The sequence below is a fragment of the Schistocerca serialis genome, chromosome 3, assembly GCF_023864345.2.
Source record: "Schistocerca serialis cubense isolate TAMUIC-IGC-003099 chromosome 3, iqSchSeri2.2, whole genome shotgun sequence".
NCBI lineage: Eukaryota > Metazoa > Arthropoda > Insecta > Orthoptera > Acrididae > Schistocerca > Schistocerca serialis.
This window is the reverse complement of record NC_064640.1, coordinates 303,277,049-303,304,152: the sequence shown is the minus strand read 5'-3', so window position 1 is coordinate 303,304,152 and position 27,104 is coordinate 303,277,049. Positions and strand designations below refer to the sequence as shown.

The following is a 27,104-nucleotide window of genomic DNA, read 5'->3' as shown; positions in this document are numbered from 1 at the left end:
AGAAATATATTTCCAGCGCATGACATACATTCTACACGCAAGTTTTTCTACAATAAAGTACGGTGACAAACTGTAAGGTGATAAAACATCTACCTTGAATACCAAAGAAAACACCGGATTCTTTGTTACACAAACACTACATAGGTTTCTGAAGTTGTATGATGCCTACTGTTTAGGGAGTTCAAACTCAATTACGGTTCGGAAATTATGATATGTTCACAACCACCATATAAAATGACTGTTGATAGCCGAAAATGCATACAAAGAAACAGTGAGACCTTACGAGGAAATAAATATCATGCAGTTTACCACCGTTCCTGCTAGCGTCCCCCTTGCACATAGAAGTCATGGTCCGATGTGAGGCTGTATTGCTCATGTGTGAGACAATATTGTTGTCTCTAGAATTCCTTCTCTTTCCACTATTAAGGAGGTATTTAGGCCTATATGCAGCATCAGTTCACTCTCCTCCTCCAAAACAAGTAATATTATCGATTTCACTCAATATTACTGGTAATTTTTTTCTAATTTGAAGTATGCCCACTCAACTTCCGTAATTTTACGAGGTTTTCACTATTTTACATACTTCATCGTATTTCCCTCAATGTTCATGTATTTACTTCAGTTTTACATGTCAATACCAGGCGTTCCCTCAATTTTACCAATTTTATGTCATTTGTCATATTTTCTTGACACCTTGCCATTTGTATACGCTCTTATTGCTAACATACCCACGTGTTCATTGATTTTCTATGAAAATATTTGAGCGTCTTATATGCCAACCTACTAAACAGTCCTCAGATTTCCCCTCTCCTTGAAGATGCACATGCATGCGTTTTGGACAGGATGATCATGAAAAGTATAATAACAGTCATTTCATACCTATAAGAGATTCAATGAGTGGTGCAGATGGTGGATGTATTAGAAAATCAAAGTCTGGAAACAATTGTGTGTACTGCTATGACCCATCAGAGAGCCTGTCTGCAGACTCATGTAGTGCTGTACTTGACAGATTCTTAAGTCTGGACACAGTTCTACATGTTCATTTGACTACCACCCTATCATGTAGGGGTCTGCAACAAGGATTTGGCATGTGTACAGAGTTGATTTCTATTGCTGCTCGGATTTTTTTTCTGTAAGTATTTGCTCTTAGTGCTTACTATATGTGCTTCGATGTTTCAGTTTGTACTGCAGCGGCAACATTGCTTAGGATAGGGAAAGTTAGTTTTGTGCGATATTTGGAGCACGAGTTACAGGCAGGTGCTAGCCAGATTGCAGTAAGTTACGCATACCAGCAGTTGCGAAGGCAAATAGAGGCCACAGGGGCCTAGAACTGCCGGAGAGGGTGCACACAGCAATTTCCATGGCGCAAGTCACAAGCAGAAGAGGGCAACTGGCCAACCTAAGTGTCATGCATACGTGATGCAAAGCGGCCCTCTTGGTAAAGCAGTGGTGCAAAGCCAAGTATAAATAAGTGCCATTTTCTAACGAGATTCATTCAAGTGTGGCAGCTCTCCTGGACGGCGGGGCGTATCACACCACCGGGCTACATACAGCAACAGATGGGGCGCCAGCGCCCCAGTCCACGCCGGGTCGTTGGTTCGACTCTCTGAGACCGACGCAGGGTCCGCAGCAAGCCAGGCGGGCCACCCTTCAGCTCACTACTGCGGGCAGTCGTCTCGGCTCCCGACACACGCTGGACACTTCCCGAGGCAAGGGCAGCAGATTCGGACGCCAGATCGCGGGTGGTCATTGCCGCCGCGTTCTCAGCTACGCCAGCAAGGAAGAAGCAGCAGCGGGGCCGGCCTACAGCTCCCGGCGGAGCAGCGCTGAATCAATGGGGAAGAAGACTGCTGAGCCGGCTGTCGGCACCTCCTGGCAATCAGCCATTACATTTAGTGTCATAATAGCAGACGTCGTCTGTCCAGTATGACGTTCGAGCCCACCACCTGCATTATGGTCACAAGATGTGGTGAGTGCTGCCAAAATTGTTCTGTTTGAGATTGGACGTTTTTTTTCTTTTTTGTTTTTTCGAATATGGTTCCTGGCAAGCCACATTGTACATGTTTTCGTGGGCATTGTATTTTTTGTTGTCACAGTAAGTGTTAGTGTATTTGAGGCAGTAAGATTTTTGTTTGGTGGCATTTGATTACTTTTGTATGTGTTTATGAATGATGATACTGAGTATGACGATATGGAGTTGTAGGAAGTCAGATTATTCTTGTACTTAATCGATTTGTTTCGGGACTAACTGGGAACGAAAGCAACATAGTGGCAGAGTCAAGGAGGCAAGGTGTGTCGGAACCACAAGCGGCGCGGATTTTGTTGGAAAAAGTAGCACAGTTGACAGCAGACAATACGCAGTTGAGAAATGAATTAACATCTAGAAGTGAGCGGGAAACCGCATCTGATCAGTCGTTTATGCCTAGGGTGAAGGAGATTGATGCAGCCGCGGTAAGTTTGATTATTCTGTTTTCTGGCAAGGCATCTGAGGATGTGCGTTCGTTTGTGGAGGACTTGGAGACTTCAATGGTGATGAATGGTTGGTCTGACGAGCAGTTGTTACATATAGCCTAGATTAGATTAACAGGTGAAGCGAAAACATATGTAAGGTGTTCTGAGACCTTAAGGAAGGCAGGACAGTTTAAACAGTTCAAGAAAGGGCTTTTACAAAAATACAAGAAACAAAATAGCGCTCGGTACTTTAGGGAGAGGGTAAGTACAATTACTAAGAGACAGGGGGAGACAGTGGAGAAATTTGCGGACAGGATAAGGGAAATTAATGAGTATACTTACGAGTTGGGTCAGAGCGATGAAGTGAATAGCGTTCTGTTGCAGGAGGCTGAGCAAAGAGCACATGATGTATTTTTGAGAGGGTTACTGGCGCATATGTCACGGAAAGTGCGTGAAGGGACTCCGAAAGATTTGTATTTGGCCATTCAGCTGGCAATTCAATCTGAGGAAATAGACGTGGCAACAGGGGCACGCGAGAGGCAAACAGTGTTTACGGCAGGTGTGAAATGTTTTAAGTGCGGTCGTACGGGACATGTGCAGAGGCAACGTACCCAGTCGCCAAGGAATAGAGGAAGAGGTGGAAATCAGCAGCGTGCAGGATGGAGAAGTGGAGATAGGAGAGGTGGACAATCGTTAAACGACAGAGGGGGCCCAAGACCCACGTAAAGGGGCTCCCGTTTAATTTCAATGCTATGAATACGTATGCGGCGGTGGAATGTTCAGTGGTTGGATCCATAGGAACTAAAACGTTTAAGATTTTGTTGGACACAGGGGTGCTAGTGTCAGTGACTACTAAAAATATAATGGGACGAAGGAAGCTAGACCCACCACGTTATAGGTTGCGTGGAGTGGGGGATGAGGAGGTCACACCTCTGGGGTCAGTGACAGTTGACTTTCGAATAGGGAAAGTCCGATTTAATGCTTGCATGAGGTAGTACCATGGGTAAGTGAGGGCTACGACATGATCCTAGGAGTAGATTTCTTGCATCAACATCATGGCAAAATTGACCTTGGATAATGAACTGTGGAACTTGGTGGAATGTTATTTCCGCTAGGGGAAACTGTTGTCAATGCAGAGCTGTCGCGAGGGGCATTCAACGTAATGAACAAACCAATTGAACCTCGTACATTAGCATTCAGGCTTAATTCGCATGAGTGTGTGTCTAGTGGCACTGGGAAATCGCTTTGGGTAAGTGTGGAGTCGAATCTACCTGCGGCTACAGTATGTGTTACTGAACCATTGGAGGTTAATGAAGATTTGGGTTCACTGGGTTGTTTTGTGAAACGTAGTGTTGTACGCATACAGGAGGGGAACGACGGGCGAGTAGTTCCCGTGAACGTCGATAATTTTAGCGCTGTAGATGCGAATTTGAGGAAATGAGTTTTAGTAGCAAAGTTAGACGTGCCAGATGACGAAGACTGGTGTTCGGGAGGTAGGCGAAGCGATCAACCACTAACTGGCGATAGAACTGCATTGCGTGACAAAATTATCTGAAAGGACGAGAAGGAGAGCATATGGAAGAATTATTGTGGGAATTTAAGGATTTGTTTTTCCGCCAGGGCCGTTACCAGCAACTCCGTTAGTACAACATAGGATACCAACAGCGAATGAAGCACCTGTTTACTGTAAATCATAGAGAATACCAAGGTATTTGCAGCCGTTTGTGGAGGATTTCATTGATCAGCAGCTTGCGGATGGTATTATAGAGCATAGTAATAGTTGCTGGAGGGCGGGCATTGTCATTGTGCCTCAAGCGTCTACGGATGTAACTAAGAAATACAGGTTCTGTTGTGACTAACGATACCTCAATAATAAGACAGTAACCTACGCATACCTCATTCCAAACATATCTGAGACTTAGGATCACTTAGGACAGTGCCATTAGTTTTCTACGATGGATTTGACAAGTGGTTATCATCAGTTAGAGGTGGCTCCAGAGGATCGTCAGGGGTTGTCAGGTTCGGTAGATGCTGCTATGGATTACCTTAGACCAGACATTTCAAGTAACTTCCATAATATGAATTTGACCCTCACTACCCCAACACAAATAATGTCCATCATAAAATCTTCAAAATCAAAAACATCTAGTGGATATGATGAAATATCAACAAAGTTAATTAAAGAATGTGATTCTGAGCTAAGTAACATATTAAGCTATCTGTGTAACCAGTCATTTATCAGTGGAATATTTCCTGAATGGCTGAAATATGCTGACGTTAAGCCACTGTTTAAGAAGGGAGATAAAGAAATAGCATCAAATTTCCGTCCAATTTCACTGTTGCCAGCATTCTCAAAAATTTTCGAAAAAGTAATGTACAGTCGTCTTTATAACCATCTTATCTCAAATAACATACTGTCAAAGTCACAGTTTGGATTTCTAAAAGGTTCTGATATTGAGAAGGCTATCTACACTTACAGTGAAAATGTGCTTAATTCCTTAGACAAAAAATTGCAGGCGACTGGTATATTTTGTGATCTGTCAAAGGCATTTGACTGTGTAAATCACAATATCCTTTTAAGTAAACTAGAATATTATAGTGTAACAGGAAATGCTGCAAAATGGTTCAAATCTTATATCTCTGGCAGGAAACAAAGGGTGTTATTAGGAAAGAGACATGTATCAAGCTATCAGGCATCATCCAACTGGGAACTAATTACATGTAGGGTCCCACAAGGTTCCATTTTGGGGCCCTTACTTTTTCTTGTGTATATCAATGACCTTTCATCAGTAACATTACCAGATGCCAAGTTTGTTTTGTTTGCCGATGATACAAACATTGCAATAAATAGCAAATCAAGTGTAGTCTTAGAAAGATCAGCCAATAAAATATTTGTGGACATTAATCACTAGTTCCTAGCCAATTCTTTGTCACTAAACTTTGAAAAAACACACTACATGCAATTCAGAACTTGTAAGGGGTGTCCCAAGAGTATATGTCTAACATACGATGACAAGCATACACAGACATCCTCATTTGGGTCCTAAATGTATACATGAAGTGCTCCACCTCAGAGTTAGAAGCCAGGTGAAGTGGGGATATAGTCAGATGCTGGATACCATTGTGGATGCAAAAGTCCTCAAACTTCCTTGACACAAATGGCCTCCCATTATTGGTCAAGAGGGTCCCAGGGGATTCCTCGGTGTCAAAAAAAATAAAACACATGAACAGCTGCAGTAGATGATGTAGAGGACAGCTTAGCTTCATATGGGAAATTGGACAATGCGTTAACCACCAACCACCACAAGCTGCACAAAAATGGACCACTGAAACTGATGTGCACCCTATCTCAATGGTGCTCTGGGACTGACCAAGGAGAGACCTGGAGCAGCAGTGTAGCCTAGTTCTGTGTACAGGCCCCACAAGCAAAACCCAGATGTTCAGTGTCAAGCTTGATCACCAGCCAGCACACACAACTTAGCACCAATGCATTCATACAAGTCATACCCAAGTGCAATGCATCCATGCAGCCAGTGGAATAGATGAGCATTCAATGCCAGGGGGACAACTGCTAGACAGCATAGCTCTTTTGTGGAAAGCATGAGCACCTAATGGAGAATGCTGAGCCAGTCATACATGAGAAAAATGTACATCATGCTTGATCCACACCCAAAGAGATGCTCCAGTGACGTTTTGGTGGCAACAATGGCTAAAGGTCAATGCCCTAGTCTGAACATTGCGATCAGGAGCTAACAGTACAATCGTGTCCCAAATTAGTGAGTCTGCATAAGAGATAGCATACATTTGGACACTCAAAACATCATTTGCATAAGAGGTGCTGCAGATCAGCCATCCAGGCCACACACAACTGCTCAAGGCACTTGTTGTGTTGGTTAAACTGCAACCACACCGCCACCACCACCACCACCACCACCACCACCACCACATGGGTTTGATGACCAAAATTCTGCATAAGTAACTGACAAAGCTCGTTAAGAGATTTTCTCAGGCTTGGAGCAGAGCTTAAAATTCTGGACAACTTCATAGAAACCCACATTGCTGGACAAGAAGGCTGCCTTATCAATAGCCTTATCAACTAGATAAATGATACCCCTTATGTGTAAGTGCAGCAAGAAGTGGGGGAAGGTAATTCTCCCACCTTTTCATAGTTTCACTGAAACCAGAAAAAATAATCGGGGCAGTGAAGAAAAATGCCCAGTGTGTGCCTGGTCCCCTCCAGCTAGGCAAGGATGTGAACCAAGTCTGTGTTCTGGTCTATCAGTGTCAGCTGCAGCTGAAAAGCTGAGCCCACATTGTGGCCCAGTGTTACACTATGAAAAGGGGGTGTAAATTACTACATGAAATTTTTAAGAATGTCCTTCATTGCCACTTTGGTATCGGCACAGGCATGATAACGTTGCTCCTCTACACTGACTGTGTAGTTGCTTCATGGGACTATGGTGGCTTGATAATAGCTGGGCAGCACAGCCCCCTTGAGAGAAAATGAACTTATGATGAGAGTCCATACATGGGAAGCCAAACATCCAAACCCACATAGTGATGTGCACAGCAATAAAATCGGCAAGCGGATATTGTGGGCAGCTTAAAACTAAGCATAGGTCATGAGAACACGCACACACACTCTCACACTGTAACTAAAATTCCTACCTTTGAAGTTCTTAAAAACTGATACTGAGAGGCAAAATTCAGTTGGCACATAGGGTTACCCTCCCACTACTAACCCTTAATGATTTGATGCAAAGCATGCTGGGTTTCAGGCCACTGTGTGCTGCTAGTATACACTATGTATGTCCATTGATCATTATTGACAATGTGGCCATCATTAGAAAATGGATAATATGTAGACTTTTTGATAAAATAGTTGTGGAAAAGTTTTAAATTCTTAGTTTTTATATGTGACTGTTAACACAGTTCTTATGATTTCAACTGTTTGTTTTTGTAGTTTCATTTCCTACATAAAACTCTGAGTTCAAGTGAACATCAGCATACTCAGCCTCCTCGGCCTGCAACAACAAGAATTCAACAAGAAATTGATGAGGCAGTACAGAGGGAGAGAGAACTGAAAGAAGCAAATGGAATTCAGACATCTGATGAAAATATTGTACATAAGGTAAGTCATTGATGTCCTAAATGTAATGTTTAATTGAATGTAATGGGGTATGCTTTTGGAACATACGGACAAATGGCTCTCTGATGGAGGTGCATGGTGGTGGTGCATATGATGCAGACAGCTAGTCTATTGCCAGAACTCTCTATTAATGATCATACATGAACACAGAGCAGTGCATCTGTGACAGAGAGACAGACAGTAGGCATGGGCGAGGCTCCTGGGATCTGAGCACGCTGGGAGTATGAGATGGGATGGTGAAGCAAAGTGATGCAGCCAGTAGCCAGGGCTAAACTAGTGGCCCCGACAGAACTACCCAGATATGTAGCTGATGAACACAGAACTGCAAGCTGTAGAGCAGCAGTGGGTGGCAGTGGTTCTCCCTGAGTGTGGAACTGGCTGGAACTTGCTGCATGGTTCGGACCATGAGGTGGCACCAGGTTTCTGACTGCTGGAGCTCAGGCAGTCAGATGGTGGTTGTTGGTTCGTGGCCCAGAGAAACTGGGAGTGGCTGCGTCATGTTAGACGACATCTGGCACCAGCTGCGCATCATACTACAGCCCAACTGTACCAATGGTGACAGGCTGTACCAGGGGTTTTAAATACTGATGCCCCAGCTGAGTTTACAGAAGAGCAGTGTTTCTGTGTTGGAAATCTCTGGAGCAGAGGCTGATGACCAGGGTTCATCTGTTGTGTGTCAATGTGTCAAACTGCAGAAGCTTCTTGAAGACTGTTCCACTTCTAGGTAGTTGGCACATGGGAGTGATGGTACAGAAGTAGAGGCTTATGCTGAATTGTGCATTGGTAGGGTCACTGTTTGGCCTGCTATCTGTGACTGTGGTCTGATTGCAGTCCTGGGCTGCTTTCCATGCCACTAAAATTCTATACTGCTACATTTCTTCCTGTCATAGATTAATCTGGATACTTGATTACTGCTTAAGAGTTGGGCAGCAACACCCTGCACTATACATTCTACTGCTACTGCATGAATTCAGAGCAAACACTTCTTGCTTAATTTTCCCCTTTGTGTGGCCTCTTTCCATTTTAATATCATACGGTATACATGATCTGACTCTTGCAACTCTCAAACATGGTGTGTCAGGGCCCCTTGTTTTGTTTTCACTCCTTTACTCATTCAATGAGACCTAGTCACTGATTCTGACATGACTGCTATGGGACTGCAGGTTAAAGAAAGATAAAGGTGGGATTTTGGCAACTCTACATCTCAGGTGACATACACAATATTTATGAGAGTTATGCTAATTCCTGTGTAGTGTTAAGTTAGTGGTGGTGTTCAGTGCAATAAATTTTCATGTCATCAAGCAGGTGGTCCATCATTAAGTGACTATTTTGTGCTGATATCATCTGATTCAGGGAAGCAAGAAGGGTCAGGTATAGCATGCCATTGAAGTAGGTTAGGTTTTTCATGGGCGTAGTCTTGAAAGATGGGTTTTGCAGTTACATAATGAGCAGTTTGTGTTAAGTGTTGTTGTTCCAGTGATGGTGGCAGGTAACTGGAAAAATGTCCTAAGAAATTGCATCACATAGCATTTATCAACAATCCCTGCTCATGCAGTTATATTTGCTGTACACAGCTGAAATAGCCTTGTTTGTAGCAGATGCAAACTACAACTACTGGTTAGGGTGTACTCACATGACTTGAGGACTGTGTGTGTTCATTTTGTGGGGGACAAACAGTGAGTAGCCCAACTTGGCATTGTAGTTATTCCATGGTGGGGAGTAGTACTTTCTCAAATTCCTTGTTTTCTTCACTGACTAAAGCGACCTAGGAAACATCCCTTATGAAATATCTTTAAAGTTAAAGGCCAAAGGTGTGTAACATGAACACACCATCACTCATTTACTGCCAACCTGTTGCCTTTAAAAGTCTGCATGACTGCCTCTACACAAACCATGTATTTAACAAACAACAAACTTTCTGCACCATGTAACATCATTGATTCCCTTCTAAACTAAATTGGACACACTAAGGTTCCACTAACACTCCACAGAAAATTTCACCTAAAATTTCCCATAACCTATTAACTAAACAAGAATGTCTCCTTTGAGCCTGTCTCATGAAAGAAATAGACACATTACCAGAATATACACTCACAAATATCCCTAATAACTTTATTAGCAAACACAAAAAATTAGCTCACAAGGCCGCCTCATGGTTTTACGGCATTAGGAGTGTCAGGATGACTATTAGTACATCCTGCGTCACATGCTTAATTTTACCTTTCCCCCCTTGTATTTTCTCCAATCACTTCCCTTCCCCATTCAGAAGGAGCTGCTGTTAAATACGGCAGTGCTTCCAGTACAACATGAAATAAATGAGTTCTTACTACATGGACAATTGGGCTTTGGGCTGGGCATTGCAGTTTGACATTAACTGGGGACATAATCTCAATTATCTGGTAAGGTGCCTGGTATTGCAAAATTAGCTTTTTAGTTTTTTCTTTCAGCATGTAGGTGTTAGATAACATTACTCACTGCCCAGTGTGGTACATAACCAATTTAGCTTTTTGTTGTGGGGTGCCTTCATGCCATTTTTAAGACTTCATATTCATCTTTCTAATCTGTTGCCACGTACTTCTTAATTTTGTAGCAAAATTTTGTGTGAAGTATACATCTTCACCTAGGGTAGGTGGCATAATTTGAAAGGGAATGGGGTCTTTTGGCTAAAAACCACCTCATAGGGGATAAAGCCCATGTTTTTGTATACTTTCCAAGTTACAAGCTGTCACTACAAATTATGGTAAAGTGTTCAAATCATTGTGACTACTATTCATGAAATTACTTAACATTTTTCCCCTACTGTCCTGTGAACTCACTGTTCAGCCATTCACTTGCAGGTGTAGTGCACTAATTTGTAACATCTTATAGTGTAAATAATAAGTGTAATTCAGAATGAGATTTTCTCTCTGCAGCAGAGTGTGTGCTGATATGAAACTTCCTGGAAGATTAAAACTGTGTGCCAGACTGAGACTCAAACTCGGGACCTTTGCCTTTCGCGGGCAAGTGCTCTACCATCTGAGCTACCCAAGCACGATTTGTGCCCCATCCTCACAGCTTTACCCTGCCAGTACATCATCTCCTACCTTCCAAACTTCACAGAAGCTCTCACCTGAACCTTGCAGAACTAGCACTCTTGGGAGAAATAATAATAAGTGTAATAATAAATGTAATTGCTTCAATAACTTGGACATACTTGGCAATTAGTACTGTGGTCATTTATTATTGTCTCTGGCATTAGATTTTTAATAAGCAATGGTTAACAATAGTCTGTGCCACCATTTCTGCCTGTTGATTTGATATGGTGATCATGGCCAAGACACATGATTTTTAAATACAGGGTGGGCAAGAAGTCCCCGTACCCCTGTAACTTCTGTAGAGTATGAGATGTTATTAGGCAGGTTGGTAACTTTATTACTACTTGTTGCAATTCGTGTTTACATGTTTCCACAATAGTATTTTAATCTGTAGCCATGTCAGACGTGAGTGGTCGTAATTGCACTACTGAGGAGCATTTAGTGACAAGTGTGTGGGTGCCTGAATGACACACAGGGCAGACAATGAGACAGAATACTACAGTAGTGTTCTAGGAAAGGTGTGATGAGGCTCCACCATGAAAGGTGACACTTCTGGATTGAGAAATAAATGCTTTTGCTTTTGGCAGTGTTAAAGATAAGCCACTGAGTGGAAGGAAGAAGACATGAGAAGAAACGTGCCTGAGTCTCTACTTTGATTGAACAGTCTCCTGTGAAGCCAACACACAACATGCTTCAAATTTGGTATACCAAGGACAAAAATGTGAGATCATATCAAAAGAAATTATAGTCAGACCTTTATGACAGAAGTTCGTAAGAGTTATCGGACACAGACTGGAATGAGTGTGTTTCAGCGTGCCAAGTTTTGTTAACTCAATTTCAAAATGCAGTGAACTATGCCATGGTTATGTTTTCAAGTGAATGTGCCATTTATCACAGCTCACACAATAGAAATACTGTCGTTTGAGCCAAAGAGAATCTTCATTACATGGTCAAGTTACAAAGAAAGCTGCCTCACATAATGATATGGGCAGCGATGACTTCACAACTTATGCTTGGACCATACATTTTTCCAGGACCTGTGAATGGCACAGATTATTTACACGTGTTCCAAATGTTGTTCATACCTCAGCTTGAGGAAAGGGGGCTCACAGAATGCATACAGTTGCAGTAAGGCTGAGTGCCTCCTCACTATGCTCCTGCAGTGCACAATTTCCTAAGTGAGCTTTTTTTATGACGGTTGATAAGTTGTGGTGCATCAACACCACCAGGTTCCTTGAAATGGCCACCAAAACGTCCTGACATCACCACACCTTACAACTCATTATGGTGAGTCATTAAGGTGCATGTATCTGCATGTTGCTATGCTACCAATGAACTGCACAATGCTGTTGAAGATGCATTTCACACTGTAACCCCAGACATGTGTAAAAATATGTCAAGAAATGTGTTAACAAAATGGTGGGGAACCTACTGATATATTGGGCACTTAATACTAAAGTACATAGTTGCGCTAAAACAAATCAAATCAATTAGCATTTGATACTAGGGGTACAGGGCTTCTCACCCACCCTGAGCTTTGTGCTGTTCTTCTGTGTTGACTCAATACATTCTACAGCACAGCATCTAAGTCTGTCAGTGTACCAGTGATACTTCCTTGAACATTGCACAACCTCAAAACCAAATTCACTTAGCCATGAGTTGGAGGTCTGTCTCGAAATTCATTTCAGTGCAATACCTCAAGATCTGCTTCAGTGTGGAGCCTCGTGAACCTATTACCTCTTCTTAAACAAAGGCATAACTTCTGCAAATTTTGGGATGTATTCTCTATAAAATTGCAATCCTGAGATATTACTGTAATTTCTTCATTTGTGCTATACACTGGGAAATCATTTACAGCTTGTATCAGCTGTGAGTTAGTCGTGCACTGTCTTGGCTGATGATATGGCCTGAATAGCAGACTTCCTGTAATACAAAGTGGCGTGTTTCTAAGATAAGGGTCTGTCGTGCCACACACAAGCACTCAGACCTCTTGTAGATGCACCTTATACTCCTGGATGTGTTGGAGAATACAGTGTCATCTCAGTAGACTAAGCATTGTTTTGGTTTCAGACTCTGTAGTACTCCATCTAACAAGTGTTGGAAAGTTGCATTTTTCAAACCAAATGGCATCTGATGATACTATAGTGATCAAATGGAACTGAAAACGCTGTTTCAGGTCAATCCTCCAGTGCTATCTCTAATTGGTGGTACACCCCCCCCCCCCCCCCCCCCACCAAATCCATGGTGATAAAATAATGGCATTGCACCAGATTGTCTAAGGTCTCTGTAATGTTTGGCATGGGCTATTCATTAGTTATTGCTTGTTGTTTAGATATTTACAGTCACCTGATAAGCCTTCTTACCACCTGTTATGAGAAGCACTGACTAAACACTGGTGCTTTCTTTAATAATTACATCCTAGTGCTGTTTCTTGTACACAAGCAGCTCATTTGTTGTGGAATTCCATGCTGCAATAGTCATGTAGCAGGCATTGTCCATGCAGGTTAAATAATTCTGCAAATTTCTCCAATAATCTCTTCATTTCCACTTTATCACATCCATTTAGATAAGACACCTTTCCCCTTAGTGCAGTTAAATCAACAGACTGCCCTGAGTAAGTCTGGCCACAGCACACTGCATGGCCCAGACCATAAGGCAGTAGCACATTGCTGGCTGCCTGAGCTCAGGCAGTCAGATGGCAGTAAGATGGCTAGTGTAGTTGCATCGGCTGTGCTTCGTGGTAAGGCCCAGATGTACTGATGGTGATGGCCTCTCTCTCTCTCTCTCTCTCTCTCTCTCTCTCTCTCTCTCTCTCTCTCTCTCTACTAATAGTTACATATTTTTTCAGTCTCTCTTTTTTTTTACTAAAGACGTTAAGACAGCGGCTATCCTGCCTAGCCTAAACTTAAAAATACATTCATGTCAGAGAAAACTGAGGGAAAATATATCTCCAACAACAGTGACATGGATTTTCTGTGGTTTCTCTAAATCACTCAAGTATAGAACACTGATTCCTCCATCACATCATTTTTCTTCTCCCATTATTGTATATGTGTAAATCTTTTTTTAAATTTTTTTATGTCAATAAGATGTGAAACACTAATCACCCATTTCATTTTTTTTTAATTTTCTCTAGATGCTACATATTTTCATAAAAACATTTAATATCTTCATGATTATTAACAACTGCTGTTGTGTAGTTTTCTCCCTTTCATCTTCAGAGTAACCTAACTGCATAATGTTGTTTACCTGTGCCTGCTTGTGTGGGTGTCCCTCACAGATACTTAGTTCAGAGCAATTTTTTGGAGGGAAGTTCAGTAACTGCATGTATTTTGAAAGGGTAAGAAATGAAATTTAGCCAAGTCAATAGTTAAGTCTCTGAGAGGAGATCAAAGCAATGGCCAAATTCAAAAATTTATACACTCTGAAATAATTTTCTCAGTGAAATCTGTCATCAAATCAATGTTTAATTCTTCCATAACCTTTCCCTAAAAGAATAAAGTGGATGACGGAAACTTGAAGCCATTAAAGATAATAGAGTGGCCAGTTTCAGTCCAGTGTTATGCTACATCTGTTACCAGTTTTAAGAACTAGATGTTCCATCAGGATATGGTTACAAAGGTACTCGGCAGAAGTTCTTGCTAACACAGTGTTCTCAGTTTTCTCTAAAAATGTCCAGCTTTTCGCTTTCTAATTTAGTGCATTATCATTGAAGTTAAGGTTTGAAATAACTTCCTGATCTGAACAGGATAGTTGCAGAATAAGATATCTAATTTTTTATTTCAGAGATCTCAAACACCTGATGCTGTCAACAGTTCCACAGAAGAGAGAGAGAGTGATCCAAATAGTTTCTCCTCTTTGAACAATCTTTCAGATTCACTTAATGATGGAGAACCCTCAGCACAAGCTGTTCCAACAAAGAGATCTCAGTCATCAAGTCCAACACTTAACAATTCTCCATTTGCAAGCCCAACACACAGGTTCTCATCTGGTGGTGGACAGAAAGGATTGATGCAGAGGTTTTATGCATCACATGGAAGGATGAGAATTTATGCTGCTCCAAGGAATACTGTACCTGCTGTTGTTTCTCCTCCTTCTGTTTCACATGTACATAACCAGCCTCCAATTCAAAGGAAGATCATTGACATCAATAGTGGGAATGATTCACAGGTATGTAGTGTGTTACTGAATTAATTAGTAATATTTGTAGAACTTACCAATCAAATGAGCTTTTTTCCTTTGTATTCTACACACACCATAAATTTCTGAAAAAAATATAGTGCATTTGTAAATATACTTGCAAATGTGCCGATTTGCCACTCAGTGCCATCTCCATGGTGAAGAGCAATGTAATGCTTATTGTTTTTATTATGGATTTTCCATTGTTTGCTAATTGCAAATCAGTTGTACAGGAAATAGTGTCCTAGTTTTATTGCCACACAACTGAAGTGTGTGTTTCATTATGTTTACTTGATACTATGCAACATGGTACCTGAGCCATTGGTTTTTAGACTCCGTACATATTTGCTGAGAAATGTAACATTGTTGTTGAAACAATGACCTTACATTCCAGGCAAAGGGAGCTCAAATCTCTACCTTGCCATCCATGTGTAGGTTTTTCATGGTTCCTCTAAACTAATGCAAATGCCAAGATGGTCCCTTTCAAAATAGGAAAGCCAATTTCATTACCAGTTACCATGTCTAATGGGAGCATCATTTGAGATACTAAACCATAATATTCACTTGTTTCTTTGCTATGTAGATCATTGGACTTCCAGCTGTACATGTCATGACATTTAAGGGGTGATCAAAAAGTTTCTATTTGAAAAACCACACTGTTTAGAATAGGTATGCCAATCACGCAAAATCACAATGAGCATTGAGGCAATCGTCTCAACAATACATCAGGTTAAAAATACCTGTTTGGTATAACATCGTGTCCTGCTGCATGAAGTAGTTCTTAACTGGCTGTTCTACATCCTCATCTGACAGAAATTTTCAACGGATTAAGGACTTTTTTTAAGGGACCAAAGGCATGATAATCACGTGAGCAAGAGATCAGGACTATAGGGCAGGTTCTAGTGTCTCCCACATGAGTTTGTGTAATTTCTGCATTACATTTCCTATATGGGGACATCCGTTATTACGAACTTGGTGCACCATTCCACAATGGTAGTTTTTTTTATAGACATGCTGCGCCATACACATTCTTCATTCTCCAGTGGATGTCTTCCAGTTTTTGTCCTTCAGCAACCAAGGAAAGAATAACAGCATGTTGTTCCTGTTAACATGAATTTGGTAATATGGCCATAGTTCACATTTCCATATTTACTGCACACAGACGCATTGGAAAGACAGGAATGCCACACTAATACTTTGTCACATGTGGGTGCTTATATACCCACATCAGAGTCATGTTACATTGTGTACATGCTGCAGCAAAATACTCAAATGGAAAGTTTTGATCGTCCCTCATAGTAGCAAATTATAGAGGGGAGAGAGTAATTTTTATACTGACAGATTTCATATAAGAAGCATTTTGTACAGGATTCAGATAAAGACCTGGTAAAGACTCCAGTGAGAAAGGGCTACCAATCAGCTGAAGAGAAGATACAAGCAGAGTTACAAGAGATGCAAAAACGTGAAGAAGAATTGAGGTAGGTCTTATAAATTTACAATCATTTGTAATGCAGTTATCTGATTTTTGGTAAATTGTTTCCTAACATGTATTATTTCATCTCGGAAGGTTGCTGAGAGCAAAACTATTTGCTGAGTCACAGCCAAATCTTTTGAGCATTGGTAGTATTGAGGAAGAAGAAATTAATCATATCAATGGTGATGGAGGGAAACAGACTTTGCAGAGTGCACAGTCTATTCCAAACCTCTTAGATTCTGATGATTCATTGGATGTTTCACAGGATCCTGCTTCACAAAAGGTGAGAACTGGCATTCAGTTATGAATTAAGAGGAATATCTACGCAACATTAGCTTAATAATTCCATTTGCAGGTTTTCAAATTTTAATTGGAGTAGACATTAGTCTACTATAACATTCATGTTTCTGCTAAATAGACATTCCATTGTGAAATGAAATACTTTCCAAGGATCATAAAGATGGCTAAGAGGTTAATTTTTTAACTTATAGACAGAGAAATGTAAAACACTCACAGAAGCATAAACACACTTGCAAAATTATAAGTATTTTCCAGTTAAGCATGTGAGCTTTTTATACAGATACTGGCTGTACGCCCATGCTTAACAGTGGATAAAGAAGGGCGTTTGCATACTGTCACTTTTTAGGGTTCCATACCTCACTTAGTAAAAACAGAACTGTTACAGGATCACTTTGTAAAGAAATGTTTTCCTAGTGAAGAAGTCAAATATAAATGAAACGTAATGAAACAAGCAAAGCATTTTTTAAAGTCTTTAACACACAAAGTGAAATCAGTAAATCTGTATAGCCTAGCCAAGTAAATTCACTGTTATGAAACTTCCTGGCAGATTAAAACTGTGTGCCCGACCGAGACTCGAACTCGGGACCTTTGCCTTTTGCGGGCAAGTGCTCTACCATCTGAGCTACTGAAGCACGACACAGGCCTGGTCCTCACAGCTTTACTTCTGCCAGTATCTCGTCTCCTACCTTCCGAACTTTACAGAAACTCTCCTGCAGAGTTTGGAAGGTAGGAGATGAGATACTGGCAGAAGTAAAGCTGTGAGGACGGGGCGTGAGTCGTGCTTTCGTAGCTCAGATGGTAGAGCACTTCCCCGCGAAAGGCAAAGGTCCCGAGTTTGAGTCTCGGTCGGGCACACAGTTTTAATCTGCCAGGAAGTTTCATATCAGCGCACACTCCGCTGCACAGTGAAAATCTCATTCTGGAAATTCACTGTTAGTTTGTATTCAGAAAGATAAGATTGTTGTATTTAATTCTGTCACTGATGTAAACTTCTAAAAATACTCCTGTCACTGAGGTAAAAAAACTGACAGCATCATCTATTGGTTCTTTGGATACAACACCATCACTAAGGCAAATATCTGAGCTACTAACCTGAGAAGACTCCTAAAATTCAAATTACACTATTTTTATCTGCGGTCCACTTTCGAAATAAATCCTATAGGTTGCCTCCAGCTAGACTAGTTACCTGTGCAAACCACATGAATATTCACCAAGCAGTTTTGGAGATCAGTGTGTAAACAGAGAGAGACAACATGATGATTATACAGTTTTATTATTAGTGTAGATATAAATATTTGATAAGTAGCTGAGATAGCTATTGAATAATAAAACATCTATACATCTTTTAAACAGGAATAGTAGCATGTTGACACATGCTAAACCAGTGTACCAATAACATCTGATATGATGTAGTTGCTTATAAAACAATAAATTATTAGCTCTACAGACTAAACTCGAAGTATATCAAATAAAGTACAACACAGAAGACTGTAAGAAAATTGCCAGTACAAGCAATAAAATATTTTTTAAAAAACTGGTACTGTGGGAGACATCAGAACCATAATACTTCCATATTATACAAACCACACAACAATAAAGATTCTAAGGAGAAAATACACAGCAGAGTGCAGAAATTGTTAGATTATACTAAGAGGGTCGTTCAATAAGTAATGCCCCACATTTTATTCTCGGAACGTATTTATTGTTGAGAGTCAGAATATGGTGACATGGTAAACAGGTCTCGTCCATGTCCTATTTTTCTACATTGTCTCCATCACGTCCTATGGCCATATGTCAATGTTGTGGAAGAGCATGTATTACCCACTGGTAAAAGCTCTTGTCCTGTAGGCATAGCCATGTTTTCACTGCATAGATGACCCTTTCATCATCTTCAAAGTGTTTTCCCCCATAGAGAATCTTTAAGCGGCCCAAAGAGATGGAAGTCTGAGGGTATCAGGTCTGGACTGTAGGGTGGATGTCTGGAGCAGTTGCTGTGACAGGACGTCCTGAGCCTGGTTGATCATGGAGCTCTGTTTCTGCATTTCCTGAGGTTTTAACTTCCTTTACGCATTGCCCAACTGTACAACTATCAACTGCAGCACCACCATACACTGCACACAAACATTTATGGATGTTCACCATGGTTTCTTTTTCTGAACACAAGAATCCAATAACAGCACACTGATTGTAATGTGAGTTGCATGTAGATGCCAAATTGACACTGTACTATGGCTCTGACGTCTGCAAGAATGGTTTGAAACTTCACCAGCACACAGAACAAACATCAAATGTGAAGCACCAACAAGGACATATGTCTATGTATTTATTTGTTGAATGTATTTAAAGTGCCTTACAAAATTTTAATAACAGATAAAATGTCATACAGAGAGCGAAGGATTCAAATTGTTGGTAACACATTTATTGTCTTGACCCAACAAATTTGAATACCCAGTAGAATAAATGGACTTGGATGGCTGATAGTGGCAGAACCTGTAAAGTGCTGCAGTTTTCCAAGAAAGTGCCACCCTGAAGTTCCTCAAATGTATGCTTCAACAATAGTTCTTGCTGCAGATGAGATAAATATGACCACATGGCCATAAACTCATGTCTTATCTTCACTTCAGTTGTGTATAGTTGCCATTGTACCTAACTCTAGATTTACTTTACTACATTGTCACATCATCTTGGTTTCTCTCTCAGTAACTCTTCAGTCTGTTGGCATGTTGTTCACTTGTCCATCTTGTGTTACCATTGTGAACATCCAGCCAAGGACAGCAGACATATGTTTCTGTTGATTCTACCAGTCAGATTCTGCCACCTCATGACTACAGCATCATTTAAACACACATTTTAATCATACTGTCAAGATTCTCTCTCTTGTTGAATGTTTAAGGTGGACACATTACTGACAACATTCAGATTTACCTGGATATTTAAAATTAAATCAGTAGAAAACTAAATTATTCCTGAGCTATTACAATAAAATTTTGTAACTAAGCAAGTAAGGAAAAGTAATGCAAATAATGAAAATCAGCAAGAGAATTAAAACTGAACAGATATTGCGATTTTTTTTTATTTTTATCTTTCTTCAAACATCAGTAATTGTACATTACATTAAGATACGACAGAATAACTCATTGGTCCCATACAGTGGATTCACATAAGGCCTCTCCACCATCAAGGCTTCAGAGTATGTTGTACAAAAATACATAGTTAGATGGTTGTTGTTTCATGTGTGGTGGTGATATGCGGAATAAAATGAATGTACTGATACCACAAAATGCAACCACTTTATTAAATGTGGTTGATCATAAGACAAGAGTCATGGGTGTTGATATGCACACTCCAAAATGAAACAAAGACCAAGAATAAAAAGATGGGGCTGAGTGACACACCTGGTCAGTATAAATTGATGATGGGCAACTGAAACAAGGAATCCACAGATGAACAAAGACCAAAGCAGTAGATTTATCTATCATATCCTTTAAAGGTACAGCTTCCACACAACGCAATGTCCTGTCAGTTGTGGAGAAAATATATCGGAACAAATTTGACTCAAGTAGTGGACCAACTGGGTCCAAATGGACACATTGAAGTCAGTCTTAGCATGTCATATTTTCCCTATTGCAGAAAACTGTGGTGTCCTAGCCATTGCATTGGCAAACAAGAGGTGTGCATAAACTGTCTGCAGTCCACTTAAACACCTGACCACACAAAGCCCTCAGTCACTAATTTTGTGGTGGGATGAATACCAGGATGTGATAAGTTATGCAGACCATCAAAGATTGCCCTGCAGAATTTGGCAGGGACAGAGAATGTGATTTGCCTTTAAAGGTGTCACACCACAGGAGTAAGTTGGTATGGGGGATTTGGACAAGTTTGGGCAGAAATTGTGGCAGTTCAGACAAAAAGTGCTGAACTCTATGATCATTGATGGAAATATGCCCATGCGGCACCATGTAATTCAATTTGGACATGTTGTCAAATTTGGCACCATTGGTAGGCAATCACTTCGAAAATAAGCTGGAAATATTAGTGTGTGAACTTGTCGGCCAGGTTCCACAAGGTGAAAGAATCTGGTTTGTCACCTCTATAATCAGTGCTGAAACACAATTTGAATCATGAGGGGTGTGGTCACAATGATGTATTTGTGCATAAAAATTTGATGCATGCCCAGGAACATCTGTTTGTATCAGTATCCTTTCTTCATCTTCCATAAAGAAGTCAATAAGATCCAAGGATAGTAACAGAACTGTGATGCACGATCCACATGTCCTTGTACACATTTGGGAGGAGAATGTTTTAATCAACCTCACTTGTAGTTTCATACTTTCATTGTACATATTGTTCAACATATCCCACAACCCACAAGAAACCAAATGAAACCAAACCAGTATAGGTGAAAGGTCTCAATAACTTTTGTTGTGTGTCAGTATTCATTGTTTGGTATAAGGTAACACTGTGCATTTCCAGAGTCCACAGACATTGATTGTTGTCATAGGTCACCAGTGTGGGCTTTTCCATTGTGGTGAGTGTATGTAACAAGATACATGTACTGATTTCATAAAATGTAACCTCTTTAACCTGATGACATTGCTATTTTGAATGAAAGTGAAGAAGAATTACATGATCTGCTGAATGGGATGAACAGTGTAAAGAGAATGGATTGAGAGTAAATTGAAGATGAAGGTAATGAGAAGTAGTAGAAATGAGAACAGCAAGAAAGTTAACATCAGGATTGATGGTCACAAAGCAGATAAAGTTAAGGAATTCTGCTACCTATGCAGTAAAATAACCAATGCTGGACAGAGCAAGGAGGAAATCAAAAGCAGACTAGCAATGGCAAAAAGGTCATACCTGGCCAAGAGACGTCTACTAATATCAAATATCAGCCTTAATTTGAGAAAGTAAGTTCTGAGAATGTATGTCTCGAGTACAGCATTGTATGGTAGTGAAACATGGACTGTGGGGAGAACTGGAACAGAAGAGAATTGTAGCATTTGAGATGTGGTGCTACATACTGATGTTGAAAATTAGGTGGACTGATAAGGTCAGGAATGAGATGGTTATGCACAGAATCGGAGAACATGTGGAAAACACTGAGAAGAAGGGACAGGATGATCAGACATCTGTTAAGACATGAGGGGATGACTTCCATAGTACTCAAGGGAGCTGTAGAGGTCAAAAACTGTAGAGGAAGACAGAGACTGGAATACATCCAGCAAATAATTGAGGACATGCATTGCAAGTGCTACTCAAAGATGAAAAGGTTAGCACAGGAGAGGAATTCATGGTGGGCTGCATCAAACCAGTCAGAAGACAGAGGACAAAAAACCTCTTCATTAAAAAAAGAACGATCACAAGATATGAGACACATGTGTTAACACAGACAATACAAAGTGAACTAGACATAGGTAGAGACTTCAAGAAGGCATTATGTGTGTGTGTAATGTACTTGGGACTCGATTTTGCTTGCTCATGTCACCTTCTGCAGGTCGATATCATCACATGACCATAGTGAACCAACAGAAAGCTTTTTATGCAGTATTTCACACCATAACACTTGAAAAGTTCCAAGATTATGAGCTATGTGAGAATCCTCTTGAAGGAAAATTTAACTTTTTAAGCTTATTTACCATTGTTGGTGTGAACCCCTTTTGTTACATACATAACTAAAGGGAAGAGGTATTACACAAAGATGAGCTTGGAGGCAAGATACTGAGAGACTTGATTTGATTGATGGGATTTAACCAGAGAGGTAAAACAGCTGAACATAACGCCATTTATCAGCAATGTCATTTGTGTGTGATCCTGTTGGCTAGGTTCCACAAGTTGACACAAATGTGGTTCCTAGCCTCCAGATGTCCACACTGAAACTGAGGTTATTGTACAATCTCTCCCCCTGTCATACTAGGAAAGCTAACTAATAGCCTTAAGTAGTAGGATGATTCCCTTTACTTTCTCTGTTAGCTGCAATTTGTTCAGGAATTAGACATGTCCAAAAAAAAACAGATACCATACACACAATTGTAGTATCTAAGCCTTGATGGTACTTCATGATATCTTCAGAGTGGATGCACCCTAGGTCCAATCTCTTGCAGGAATCATGTAAGATGCCATGAGCAAAGAGGGTAATGGGCAGGGAGCACTACAGAATGAGTGTGCAACAATTTGGGAATTTGGGTTGGACATGAAGCATGCTCAAATAGCCAGAGTGGTTAAGGCAAGTGCTGGCATAAAGCAGAAAATCCAGGTTTGGGTCCTGTTGTAGCACAGATTTTCACTTGTCACAGAATTATTTCAATGCCCTAATGCAGCTGAAATTGGTACTTCTTTTTCAACATGCAACCATTCTGTATCTTTTGCTCTCCAGTACTTCACATTGAAAGATTAAATGTCACTTCTTTCTCTATATCTACATCCGTACTCTACAAACCACTGTAAGGTGTACCACTGCTAGTCATTTCCTTCCCTGTTCCACTTGGAAATACAGTGTGAGAAAAACAAATGTCTATATACTTCCATACAAGCCCCAATCTCTTGAATCCTATCTTCCCAGGGGCACTCCTGACAATACCCTTGTCTCTGATAAACTCTCACTGTTGGGAACAAAATACCAGATTCTGCTCATTGAGAAGCCTTAGAGCCATTCACATTCCCGGGAACCTATTCCATATACTTGTACATTCAGTAAAAGTTGGCAGTGTGGCATCATATAATATGCTTTACAGAAATCTAGGAGTATGGAATTTGCCTGTTACCATTCATCCGTGCTTCACAGAATTTCCTAAGAGAAAAGAGTGAGCCCAGTTTCACACAAGCGATGCTTTCTAAAACCATGCTGATTTATGGACAGAAACTCTGCCCTCTCGAGAAAATGTATTATATTTGAACTAAGAATATGTTCAAAGATTCTGCAGCAAAATGATGTTAGGGATATTGGTCTGTAATATTGTGGGTCTGTTCTTCTGCCCTTGTTATACACAGGGGACACCTTTGCTTTTTTTCCAGTAGCTTGCTACCTTGCACTGGGCAAGAGATTCATGAAAAATGCAAGCTAAGTAAGGGGCCGATTCTGTAAAGTACTCTTTGAAAGACCAAAATGGGATTTCATCAAGACCTGACAACTTATTTGCTTGAAATTCTGTTTCTCTACACCAGGGATTTTTCTCTATGTCCTCCACATGGGAGCCTGTGCGATGGTCAAATGATAGTCTGTTTGTACAATTCTCCTATGTGAATGATTTCTTAAATGTGAAATTTAAAAGTTTGGCTTTACTTTTGCTATCTTCTATTACCATACCAGACTGGTCAATATGTGACTGGATAGAAGTCTCAGACCCACTTAGTGATACCCTTTGTGTGCAGGTGTTTCTTGAGGTTCCTATGCCCACTCATTAGATCTAAAAGTTAAATCTGCCTCTTGTTAACCCCACAATTACAGAAATTTTCTTAGAACATAGTTCTGGCATCATTGGCTTGCCACAATTTTGTTTTTGGATTGTAGTCAAATATTTTGCATGCTGTCTTGTGATTCAAATACATAGTATTAAATTTTACCACTGAAGTAGTGATGGGTAGGACAGGTTCTGGTCCAACAAATGGTCATTTCCCCTGTGGCGGCAAACCTATTAGCTTGCACATTACTACTAACTCCTGAGTGATAAGAGACTGACAGCAGGTTTTCACTCTGCAAAATATATTTGATCTCATTGCAGGGGTTGATAGGGATTTCAGAGCAACTTGGCTGTATGAATGAATGCAGATGCTATGATCCTCGTAACACCTACATAGATACTTCTCTGCACGTACTCTAATTGTGAATATTTCCCCTGGAATACTGTTGCTAGCTTCCCTGGATAGATTGTGCTTTCTATTTGAGGCTGCACCCTGTGTACACTGCCTCCAGCAACCTTGTCTGTTTTTCACCAGTCAGTAAACCAGACTGTCATCTGAACAGTACTGTGGTTATTTCTTACACTGCTCCTACTTCCTATGGTTAGAAAGATTTACTGAAGCCACTGGAAGTTGTTACATAGTGAGCATGCATTTTCTCTGTCATTCTTATGTTTACCACATTCATTATATAAATGTGGAATCCTGGAAATCCTACAGATTTCCAGTTTCTTAATGTACACGCTCCTGCTGCTGCCTCCATTGTAAGCCAAAGATGTAATGGGGGTGTGTCCAGCACGGGAGTGCTGTTAATTCAACCCAATAAATCTATGCAGTCCAGCCGTGCTCCTTCTCATGCTCCTTAGCAGCTGTCTTCTGGCACGGATCGTGTCACAGCTTAGGTTGGGCAAGTGCTTTAGTTCTGTACCATTTGTGCCATCTAGTTCATTTTATTACATAAACCAGATGACTAGAGAAGGAGTACTTATTCCCCTTATTCAGAAAGGATCTACTATTGTATGGACTCAGTCCCTCCAGATAAAAGTAGGACAACTCATGATGGCGACACAGCAAAAAGAATTTTACAGAGATCTGAAAGACCTAAGTTGACACAAGGCTGTGGAGTAGGTGACTGTAATAATTCAAAGGAGCCAAGTCGCAACAGTTGTTAATATCTCTAAATTGTCAGCCTAATAGGTCATGCTTGAAAAATACTGATGCTAATTATTTACAGAAGAATGGACAAACTGGTAGAGGCCAACCTTAGGGAAGAGAAGTTTGGGTTCTGAAGAAATGAACATGCAATACAATACAGACTGCACTATGTATCTTAAATGAGACACTGTAGAAAGACAAACCTACATTTCTAGCACTTGGAGATTTAGAGAAATCTTCTTACTGTGTTGGTTGGAATACACTCTTCAAAATTCTGAAGGTAGTAGGAATAAAATACGGGGAGCAGAAGGTTAACAGAAACTTGTAGGAAAATGAGGATAATTTCAAGAGTTGGGAGTTCAGAGGGACGTAGTAGATCAAATAGCTCATACATACTAGTTGACTTCCAATGTTTTCTTTTATTTAGCTTTATAATCAGTCAGTGAGTCAAGGCATACTTCCTGAAAGACTAAAATATGCTGTAATAATATGGATTTATAAAAGTGGAGATAAGCAATTAATTTCCAAGTCAACCCTCTTTCTTGTATTTTTTTGAGAACAAATTGGGAGGGTAGCTTGTCAGAACACTGAACCACTTTCCTGATAACCTTGGAATTACTGTCCCTTATGGCTTTTGCAAAGGATTTCCTGCAGAGAAACAAACACATGATCTCATAAGCTCAGGTCTGGTAGTAGTAAAAATAAAAATTACCCTTTTGGCATGTTCTGTGATTGTGCCAAGAAGTTAGATTATGTGGATCATTTGTCTGTAATTCGTAAAAGTCTATTTGTTTTAAAGTTTCAGAAAAATTCCCCAAGAAAAAGAAGTGCACTGATTGCTGAGTGGGAGAGCAGGATCCAAAAAAATTCAGAGCATTGATCGTGACCTCTGAACCACCACCAATGGTATGATATATCAGGAACACTATTCCATAAGTTTTATTGCTATAAAATTTGCTTTGACACTTCCATACTGTAAAACTGATGTGCTGAATTTTCTACACATCATTGAAATAATATATATAACTAAAAATTTCAGAGATATGAAATTGACAAGAAAATGTAAGCTTTCTTAGGGAATTTCAGTGATGAAATCTTCTCACATTATTAGCCAAGTAACAACTGTTTTCAGAGCTATTAGTTAGCTGATAAAGCAAGAAAATTTCATAGATATAAAATCATCTTTGTTGTAACAGTAAGGTGGTTGCTGTATGAAGTAGACAAGGTCTTTTTCTGGAGTTCAAATTTTGTGTGTTGTTCCTAGATGTAGGTTGAATGGGACTGCTACTATTTCATATTGATCATACACTAATTAAATATAAAAATGTATGACTTCATATAGTTACTTTGGAAACACACTATTTGTATAAAGCAGTGGTAGATGACAGTAAAGGCACTGATTCAGAGCACTGTATTGTAAACAGTAGGTGAATTATTGACATAGCTTGAGGACACTTGAAGAGCAAATGATAAAGTTGTTCAAAAAATGTCTCCATAGGTGTATCACAATGTAATTATGGTTAAAGAGATTCACATAGGACTATTGCTGCATAATGTTAATTTCTTTCACTTTCCTCTAATGTAAAAGTTGTAATCACTCTGATTACAATTCCACCCCTCCCCTTTCTTTTCCTGGTGTCACTATCTTGATGGATTTTTGTCATTACACAATATCTCACTTGCACAGTTGTGACAAATTTTCTACATTCTAAACTCTTAATTTGAAAAAAAGAGAAAAAGAAAAGGTTCTTGAGATTTAAGTTGTAGGTTTCTTCTTACCCAGTTATGTATACATTTGGGTAGAGTATCACTGTAAAAGTGGAGAACAGTTTCCATCAGAATGTGTAGAAGTAAAAATAGTAGTTCCTTTGCAATGGAAAAAGAAAGTCATGTGCACAGGAAAATTATTCATGCTGATCAGTTTTTT

At 40.1% G+C, this 27,104-nt stretch overlaps 1 protein-coding gene across 7 annotated transcripts in view; it reads left to right on the top strand.

Moving 5' to 3' along the window:
* Nucleotides 1-27,104, top strand: part of LOC126470094 (uncharacterized) — a 1,674,514-nt gene that overhangs the window by 1,032,629 nt on the left and 614,781 nt on the right. For 4 of the 7 annotated variants that reach the window (XM_050097656.1, XM_050097648.1, XM_050097663.1 and 1 more), the window contains exon 8: nt 16,222-16,331. The exons of 2 other annotated variants lie outside the window; for them this stretch is intronic. In XM_050097656.1, coding sequence (XP_049953613.1) covers nt 16,222-16,331 — 110 coding nt within the window. Of the gene's footprint in view, nt 1-14,460; nt 14,845-16,221; nt 16,332-27,104 lie in introns of all 7 variants that reach the window. One more of the 7 variants, XM_050097649.1, reaches the window with a different exon arrangement.